Below are 10,522 nucleotides of genomic sequence, written 5' to 3'. Positions count from 1 at the left end.
GAACAAATAAACAAAACAGCTCATGTTATGTGGAAAATATAAAAATATTTTGCCAATTTAGTGTAAAACAACTGACTTGAAAATGGTGTGCAGTGGTTTCATAAAAGAGCCATTAAGTCACAACTTCTTTTTCACAGAACATCTTTTTAGCATGGTAGTTTTTCTACCTGGAATATTGTAGCTGACTTTATAAAAAGTGACTCAACGGAAGAGTAACTGGTACAGAGTTGAAATCTACAATATGCTTACATCTGTACCCCTAAACCAACTAAATTTGACAGAGGTAAAAATTAAGCAGCAGACGCTGTAATTTGACAAAAAAGACAATCATTTCAAACTAACACCTATACAATGATACTTCAATATCAGGAGAAGGACAAAAATATCAAAACAGGTTAAGAAGTATCCTATTGCATTTTAAAATAAGGCAATGTACAGCTAGGTATATCTAATAAATGTGTAGAAAATGAACTCCTAGAAGTTGTTCTTCTCTAGAAAAACCAAGTCCAGATAATTTAAGGGTTGGGATGCAGAATGTGTTGTAATTCTCATTGTCCCTTTTAAAAAGTAAAATGAAAATCAGGTAATAATGAATGATGTATGTAATGCATTAGAATTTACCTACAAATTTTCACAAGTATAAAACTTCTGACACTCGTGTCCTTGTTGAATATACAGATTCTGGTACCCAATACTGTTATTATCAGAGTAATTAAGTGACTTTGTACATTTAGGGTTTGATCAAAAGCCCACTGAATGGCTTCAATGGGCTTTGGATCAGGCTCTTAATTTGTAAAGATTGCTAAATAGGTAGAAAAATCTAGAAAAACTTAAAACTATTTTCCATGCTTGCTTTAACCTCCTAACAGAATGACTCTTTGTTCTTACTAATTACTTATTTAAGCATTCATATACTGGCTTGGGAAAATTTGTATCAGTTTTATTACACTGAATTTTAAGATGTCTATTATATAGATCTCAAAATCTGGAGCTATGGCATATCTCCAAAATGGTTCACAGTTCCCACAATTAATAAGGTACTGCAAAATGGCACTAAAGTGCATTAGTAAGCTGAATATTTGTAGGGCTAAAAGGTGCTGTGCAAGTTTATAAACTACTGCTTTGTCCTTTACACAACATCAGTTTTCTCCAGGGGAAGTTAACTGTGGCTTGTCATTGAATCAGACATTAATGGAGGATTGTCCTACTTTTCACCTTTATACAAAATATAAATGCCCCCTTACTCATAGATTTATCTGTCAAAAACAGTAAAAACAGACCTAATGTATTTTAAGATCAGTTGCTAGGAGTAGTTATAAAAAATGTATATCGTACGCCAGATGAAATTTACGTGGGCATGCTCTGCAGAGCTAGCTATGGATCTTCAACTGAAATGAACATGCTGTTCATCTTTATCAAAACATGAGTACTAAACTACCATAAATAAAATACAGTACAGAACACTTAAACCTTTTTCATACATTAATTACTTTTACATAAAAAGTCACTATCTTTTTCAGATATGTTGAAAATTTAGGACTCTAAACATGATTATTTCAAAGTATCGATTTAACAATCTTGCACAGGCCCAACAATCAAAAACATGAAGCTTTGATTCAGATAGCTTGGCAGGTTTCACATAGTTTGACAGGTAGGCTACTTTGAAATATGTATATATTTTTAATGTATACATTTTCTATCAAAAGACAGTTTGATTTCCGTTTTTAATCTTTACACGAACTGTTTTTGTGCAATGCCACAGCCATGTAGCTTGAAAGAAAAAAAACAAAATGTGTCTGGAATATTAACCATAGTCCAAGTTTTCTTAGTCCACAGCTTAAAAAATTATGATTCTAGGAAATCCAATTGGAGTGCATTTAAATAAATGGATTCAGTCCTGGAATATCTTAATAAATTAAACAGGGACTGTTTCCACTACAGATGATTTGATACACTCTTCATGCAGTCTGCTCTTTTCTGAAAGGCTTATAGAATTCTCAGCAGCTTGCTCTGGTATGTGACTGTCACCATTTAAAGCTGAAACAAATCCATCTTGAGAGTTACTTTTCAAGTATGAGTGAAATTCCACATGAGGGTGGCTTGGCCTATGTTCAGTGTATAAACTATTACATGGAACACTGTTATCACTTTCTGAAGAGGAGCAGCAGACTATCACAGAGGGGTTTGCAGAAGGGTAATGAGAGCTGCTGTAACTTTCCTCTGATTGCCGTGTGTAGTCAACAAACTGCTCTGAAGTCATATTGTAAGGCACCAGAGAAAGACTACCATTTTTAACAGTGTCCCTTTCTAAATAGGTCTCAGTGATCTGGTTATTACTGCCAGGGGCATGGTTCTCTATTTGGTAATACAGAGTTGTAGAGTTAGTGTAGTATGAAGCATTTTTAGAGTGGCTTTCACGTACTGCAGTGCCATCAGAATAGCAAAGGACAGAAGGAAGAGGCACTACATCAGCATGGGATCCCATGCCTTCCACAAAATCATCTGCTTTTTCTTCTTCCTCCTCCTCCTCCTCCTCCTCTTCATCATCATCATCATCATCAGATTCACTGGGTGCTAAACTTTGTGTACTAGAATCTGTAACTCCACTACAAAAGCTACTTCCATCTTCTTCCTCCTCTTCCTCTTCCCCAGGACAATCCAAATCTTCAGCAGACTGCAGGTGCATCACTGCAGCCTGAGAGTCAGTTTCAATCTCAAAATTCTCTGCAAGTGAATATTCTACTGGGTGGGGTGCTGTACTCAGAGAACTAGTGTGAGCACTTACCTCACTGTGGCAACCATTTAGTGCAGGAAACTGCTGCTCTGTATTTTTCTCCAATTCAAGCTTCATTATTGTATGCAAAAAGTGAGTCCGTACACGGATGGGGTTAAATTCAATTCTACCTGCTGTATTGCTGCACCCTTCTTTAGTGCAACCACATGGAAAAGACATTCGATCCACCTTTTAAAAAGAGAATACAGGTTAACCATATGTACAATAAAATCAATGATGCAAGAGACACTAGAGAGAGACTAGATGAATAAAATAACAAAATGAGATTCATTTGGGGAAAGTGCACAGTACAATATATACGGAAAAATAACCAAAAGCACAGATATTCACTGAGAGGGAGAACCCTGGAAAGCAATAATATCATAAAAAAACAGAATGTTAGACATGGATTTACAATGCAGTGTAGCAGGAAAAAAAGACAATACAGTTTTAGGTTTGATACATCACAATGTGGATCAAGGAATAAATGATTTATCTTTCTATGGCTCTGCTATAACCACACCTGAAATACTGTGTTCATTCCTGGGGCCCTCATTACCAGAAAGAAGCTGATAAACTGAATGGAAATCAGATGAAAGAAACCAAAATGATTACTGATTAGGAGGAAATGGCTTGTGAAGAAAGGTGTGTGTTTTTTTGAATGAAATATAGACAGCTTGACAAAACAATAACTAAGGGGAGAAATGACCACAGAAGTTAGACAGAAACTGGGACAAAAGGAGTTTGGATTTTAATATTTGATTCAAAACTGCTTGTGATTATAAAGTAGGAAACATACAAATGAAGTAACTGCAGAGTTATACTCAGGGGAAAAGATGTACAGTACTTCTAAAATAAAAATTAATCTCATGAAATCAGCAGTCATATAAGTTAGTCACTCCTCTGTAGAATGTTTGTTTAAAGGCCCATAGAAGAATATGAGGAGCTGAGCATTTGTATTCACAGGGAAAAATGCCAGTTACTGCATGTCTTCAAACTAATCACAATAAAAACCATAAATTACGTTTTATTGGTTTTGAGACCCATAAATTTCAGCACTTAGTAATTCATTACCCATAATACCTCTGTTGTGGATTGTTTATGCCCTGCTAGTAAGGAGTGTCTGTAATATAGATCTTTACCTGGCATTTTATGCCTGCAAGGCTGCAAGTACAAGTTTCTGGATCACAGAACACTCGGCAGTCACAGCCACAATCCTCCCTGGATAGGCGGATAGCCCGCAGCTCATGTTTTTCTTCCACATCAATCTTTTTCACTCCAGAGGCTCGTAGCAGTGCCCTACGTTTTTTTGTTGGTAGGGGTTGTAGAAAGAAGTATTCATCTACTTCTGTGTTGTCTAAATCAATATCATCATCAGAAATGTCATCCAGCGTCAGAGTATCAGCCTCTTCTGATTCCACTGTACCATTCTTTGTCATCTGTGATACAGAGCAGTTGACACAGTATTAAGACTATACACTTCCTGAAACGAAAACCTTTTAGTTTTAGTCCCTTTTAGTGAGAACATACTCGTTATAATTTATTTGTTTGCATGTGAATTATAAGAACACTAAGAATATAGAGTGTTATACATGGTTCGGTAAAACTGATATTCAGTGAGTCAAGAATTCTTAACAGTTTTCTTCTGAAGAGACTAATTAATTTCAGATGTCATTCATTTCAGAATAGTCATGGAAATAAAAATAAATAATTGAGAATTCAGATTTTCACCAATAGTTGCAGAATATGGAAGAAAAAACATTAATAATATTATCTCCCATATTGCTAGGAGTTGATATTTTAAAATTATTCATCAGTGCTTCCTGGTGACAGCAAAGTGCTGGACAAGGATTAACTAAAACCAACAGGAAACATTAGTGTTAGGATCAATATGCCCTTTTGTGTATAGACAATACAATCATGGCTGAAATCATGACAGCTATTCACAAACTAAACTGTCTTTGCAGGAGTAATAATTACTCCATCAGTGGAGAAAAAATGGAGAAACACACCAGAAGAAAAATACTACTATGCACTGTGTTGTTGTCATTTGAGACACAAGTACCCAAGGAAAACATTACCAGAGTTAGAATTTGGATGCAAAGTATGTGTGTGACATTCTATACCTTGGGGAAGCGTCCTGTAACCCCCATATTCCTCATTTTTATATAATTGTGATCTTACATATAAAGCATGCCTTGTAAGGTATCAGGGGAAAGGTTATGACCAGCTGAAAGTCATTTCTCTCTCCATATATATGTATCATTAATGCATATGAAGTTACGAGAATTGTGTTGTATGGCTGTCACTAAAACATGCTGTATGTTGGGGAATCAGCCAGATATTAGCTCCCCAGAGGCAACAGCAAGGAAAGAAACCAACACCCAGGCAGGGTATCAAACTACCTATCAACAACCATTGTCCAGCAAGGGAGTTACAATGCAATGACTCACCTGCATGAGGCCACCCCAGGGCAATTGCTCAACCTTGCCTGGAGACTCAGCAATGCACCCAGACATGCCTGGACCTGTGTTTTCCAAGCACATTGACTGAGAGTATAAAACAGACACAAAGGCCATATGCTGGGCCCTTCTCCTGCCCCCACCTACGCTACAAGCAATTTAGGGCTTGTCTACACTTAAATTTTATAGCGCTGTAACTTGCTGGCTCAGGGGTGTGAAAAATCACCCCCCTGAGCGCAGCAAGTCTGAGCGCTTTAAAGAGCTAGTGTAGACAGGCCCCGAGCACTGGGAGCCATGCTCCCAGCACTCGGAGCTAATCCCCTCGTGGAGGTGGATTACCAGGAGCACTGGGAGACCTCACACTTCAAAGCGCTGCTGCGGGAATGTTCCCGTGACAGCGCTTTGAAGTTTCCAGTGTAGCCATGTCCTAAGACACTGAGAAGAGACAACTCCAACAGAGGAGATTGGCCCAGGTTTAAGGAACAAACCTGCATATTAAAGTCTGCAATATCCAGTGGGGTGAGAAAAACTGCTTAATCTAGATCAGGGGTGGTAAAGTTTTTGGCCCGAGGGCCACATATGGGAATAGAAATTGTATGGTGGGCCATGAATGCTCACAAAATTGGGTTTGGGGTGCGGGCTCTGGTTGGGGGTGAGGGGTCTGGAGTGGGGCCAGAAATGAGGAGTTCAGAGTGTGGGATGGGGCTCCAGGGTGGGGGCAGGGATGAGTTTGGGGTGTAGGAGAGTGCTCTGGGCTGGACCAAGGGGTTCAGAGGGGGATCAGGGCTGGGGCAGGGGGTTAGGGTGCAGGCTGCGAGGGAAAGCCCCAGACCCTGCTCCCCAGCGGGAGCTTGAAGGCCGGATTAAAATAATCTGTTTAATTGTTTATCTTTACCAGTGAGTTTGTATGAAGTTTGGGACAAATCTGCTCAGGTTTTGCAAAGGCTGTGTATATCCACTTTCCATTGTTGAAGTGGTGAACCAATTAATAAATTTGCACTGCCTGTCTTGAGCAGTGCAAGGCAGTATATTCCTGAGGTACAGTGTTGGGAGCTGGGGGGGGGGGTGTGATTTGGCTCTGGTGCCTTTCTCTGTGTGATTCATGAGTGGCTCTGGGTGTGGGGCTCCACATGCTGTTGCTCTGAGCGAGAACAGTGCCTGGAGGGGTTTGCTGCTGGTCACTAGCAAGACATTGTGAGAGACAGCCCAGCTGGAGAGAGTTAAGGGGGCACAGTTATTTCCACAGTTCCAGGCTGCACCTTGGGGGGATTCCATCACAAAGTGGAATCAGAGAAAGGTCAAAGCATATAGTACTGTGCTTTACATTTAGGAACACAAAGATTGCTGTATAGGAATCCAGGGATTACTGTACTAGATCAGACCAGAGGTCCACCTAATCCAGTATGCTGCCTCTAGCAGTAGCCACTACCAGATAATTTAGAAGAAGGTGCAAGAATCCTGAAATATACAGATGTGCAGTGATCAGCTCCTGTCATTTGGTCCTGATCTATAATAGTTAGAAATTGGTTAAATTCTGAAGCATGAGATTTAAAATCCCTTCCAAAAAATTTATCATCATTAATTATAACAGTTCTGGATAGTCTTATTAACCATATAAATGTCCAATCCCTTTTTGAATCTTGTTAAGAACTAAGCTTCAATGACTTCCTGTGGCAGTGAGTTCCACAATCTAATTACACTTTGTGTGAAAAAGCATTTAATCAATTTTGAATTTGCCATCTTTTAATTTCATTGTATGCTCTTTTGTTGATATGAAACAAGAAGGACAGAATTTCCTGATCTTCCTTCTCATTACCATTCATTATTTTATATACTTTATCAAGTCCCATTTTATTTGTCTCCTTTCTAAAACAAACAATCCCAATCTTTTCAATCTTTCTCAATAATTTTTGCTGCCCTTCTCAGAGCCCCCTCTAATTCTACAATATCCTTTTTGAGAGGGGATGACAAGTACTGCACACAATATTCTAGATCTGGATATACTATGGATTTATATAATGGCATTATATTTTCCATATTATTCACCATCACATTCCTTACGCATCCCAACTTCTTGTTTCCTCTTTTGACTGCAACTGCACATTAAGCAGAGGTTTTCATTGAGCTGTCTACAGTGACAGCCAGGTCCCTTTCCTGAGCTGATACAGTTAATTTAAAACATTACTAGGAGTACAAGTAGTTTCAAAATTCATTGTTGCTGCCAAGCTGCCCATTGACCAAGACTATTTAGGTCTCCCTGATTTAAATTCCTCACAGTACTCTCTGGTCTTGACTAGCCTAATTAAACTTTGTGTCTTCTGCAAATTTTGTTATGTCACCACTCATCCCCTTTTGAGATTATTAATGACTATATTAAACAACACAAGACTAGTCAGAACCTCAAGGCTTCCTGCTGGTAACCTTTTACCATAATGAAATTTAACTATTTAAACCTACTCTTTGTTTTCTGTCTCCTAGGTAGTTTTGATCCATGTTAATACTTTGCCTCTCATCCTGTGATTACTTAACCTTTTTAGTAGCCTCTTCTGCGCAAACTTGTCAAAGCCCCCCTGGAAACCTAAAGAAACTATGTCAAACAGCTCTTCTTTGTCAAAGAACTATAAGAGATTGGTGAGAGACAAATTTTCCCTTGCAGAAACCGTGTTGGCTATACCCTCTCATATTGTATTACAAACTTCCATGTGCTTTGAACTTCTTGAGCTTGGCGATCCGTTACCAATTTTCCCTCCCCAAAGTTCATGCCCCTCTCTGCAAACAACAAACAAACAAACTTGTATTAATGTTTTCATAATGTTTTCTTCCTCTTGCTACAACAGGGTGCTAATTGTTAGGTTCTGGCTGTATGTGTTTTTCAGGGCTGGGCTGGCAGATGATGGAGGACATGGAAGTAATCTTTTGACTGAGCAATTTGCAGAAGAAAGATAAAGTGACAGTAGTGGAGTCCAGGAGTATCTTTGGCCACAGATACCTTGAAGTCCTTGCTTAGGCAAAGATACCATTCACTTCAGTGATAGTTTTACATTAGTAAAGGCTGAGTAAGAACTTCAGTGTTTGGCCTTTTGAGAATACCTGCCCTTTGGATGCAATTGTATACATTCAAGGACAATGGTGTAAGGTTCAGGGATAAATATATTAAATTTCTATTCTTTTCTGAATTATATATGCCTCTGAGAACTCAGTTATACAAAGACTCGAGAAACCATGCTATATCCTTTCGGCTGGAAAAGTATTGTTAAGAACCTCAAGAGTTCTTGATGATATTCTGTTACTTTCTAATGTATCTTCTTCCTCTCATCAATACATCATTTTAGAATAAGATATCTGGCAGGACTTAACACAAGCATCCAAATGTCGCCTTTTCATATACTAGCACTCATAGTCTTAAATTTATAACACCCCAACCCAGCAACACCAACACATTTGAGTAAGTGCGCCTCAAGTGAGAGCATTGAGCCAGATTTGCTATTCCAGCCAAGCTGCCTAGGTGAACGACTGGGATTGTAAGGGAAAAGGTGGCTTTAATTCACCTTAACATTCCCAGGATCCAAGGACCAGCCCAGCGCTTTAGACTGCTCTAACATATGGCTGGCTTCCCAGTTTGAAGGTAGGGGTTGGACTAATTTCCCTTTCTATGATGGAGCTCACTGCTTAGTTATCACTACCAGAGAGTACATTTCTGGGGCTCATAAAAATACTTCTGAAGAGAAAACTATTTGACTTGAGAGTGGACCAAATGGCAAGTATTTAAAAACATTTCCCCAAGGAGGGCACATCTGGATCCCACAAATTGTACATTCCTTCCAATTTCAAGCTAAACAAATTGAACACTGTGGTATACTACTGAGATATTCAATATATTTTTACAAACAAAGCATAAACATTTCCAACAAGTGCAGTAATATAAATGTGTTTTGTCAAGTGAGGCTTCCTTTGCTATTGTTATCAAAAAACATTTTGTTAAGTGGAAAACCAAATGCATATATTCCCAGTCTTTATCTTTCCTAAGCACAATGATTTCAATGAAGGTGTATTGATTTACACTCGCAGAAGATCAGGGCCCATACCTCTGAATTTGTGACTTCTGTAGGTTTAATTACTCACTTAATGTCACATTTACACACTGCTGTATTTTTCAAATAAAAAAACAGTGAATGTAAAGGAAACAACTTTGATCACACATTCACCAATACAGCACCTTTTGTTTGGATTTATTATTTCAGATCGCCGATGTCACAATTTGAGGCATCAATAAACAAACTCAGGGCCATATCCTGAGGTTCCCATTCCAATTTTACTCAGACTAAATCTCAAACCTTGTCCATGTTAGCTTTTTCTGTACTCCCACGGGAGCATGCTTGAGTAAGGATTGAGTAAAATCAGTGTAAGGACCTCAAGATCTGGTACCCAGTGAGTTTATCTGAATATTTTCCTATCCATAAGGAAATATATATTCAAATACATGCCCTGCACTTTCATTATAACAACAGATATTCTTCATTCTTTTCTGCTATCACTTTTGAATTTTTGTTGAACACTTAAATTCACAGTCAGTGCATGTGCTTCCAATTCTGTTATGGTTTTTTATGTTTATATATGGTAATATTACCATTGTTGCTGAGATACTCCCCCTTCTCAACTACTTAATCCTGACATCGCTGTTACTCTCTTTCTAGTTGTATCTTCTTTTGCATACTGTATAAGGAAGAAGTCCTGTATCATATCCATATAACTACTGCTGCATTTATTTACTATATGCTCTGCTTTGTCTTAGGTACCTTAAGTCTCCCACTTTTGTTAACAGTTTGCCTTTTGCACAACCTTCTGGATTATAGCTGTCATTTCATGCCATTGTTCAAATGGTCTAGAGAGTGAATTCCTATCAAAAGTTTACTGTCTTTGTGGCCTCCAGTCTTGAGTAGTAACAATAATAGATGTTAAAGATAGAAAAGACCTGACAGATCATTCATCCATTTCCTTGCAAACTCAAGATTAAAGCAACTCCCTGCCCCAATCAAGGAGCTGACTCCCGATACCTGACTGGCAGGTGGGCATACTTACTAATATACTAACAAGAAGATATTTCCTTAGTGTACAGTAGTATGTCCTCTGTTAATATTTCATCACTATCTGTGCTTCTTACAAAGTTAGAGTGCTATTTCTAGAACTTCCCTTACGACACACTATTTCTTCCTCTTTCCAATGTATTTTGACTTTTATAAACAAATTGCAACCTTCAGAGTTTAAGCCCCAGTGATTTTCATTTCAG

At 38.4% G+C, this 10,522-nt stretch overlaps 1 protein-coding gene across 4 annotated transcripts in view; it reads right to left on the bottom strand.

The window, feature by feature from the left end:
- Positions 1-357: 357 nt before the first annotated feature.
- CSRNP3 (cysteine and serine rich nuclear protein 3) overlaps positions 358-10,522 on the bottom strand; it is a 160,272-nt gene continuing 150,107 nt past the window's right edge. For all 4 annotated transcript variants that reach the window (XM_084642748.1, XM_084642751.1, XM_084642749.1 and 1 more), the window contains 2 exons: positions 3,916-4,212; positions 358-2,962 (listed from right to left, as the gene is read on the bottom strand). In XM_084642748.1, coding sequence (XP_084498874.1) covers positions 1,916-2,962; positions 3,916-4,212 — 1,344 coding nt within the window. In that variant the 3' untranslated portion in view covers positions 358-1,915. The remainder of the gene's footprint in view (positions 2,963-3,915; positions 4,213-10,522) is intronic.

This window comes from Lepidochelys olivacea, assembly GCF_965140295.1.
Source record: "Lepidochelys olivacea isolate rLepOli2 genome assembly, chromosome: 11".
Taxonomy (NCBI): Eukaryota; Metazoa; Chordata; order Testudines; family Cheloniidae; genus Lepidochelys; species Lepidochelys olivacea.
Note: the sequence above shows the minus strand (reverse complement) of the source record. Positions and strands in the feature narration are given on the sequence as shown.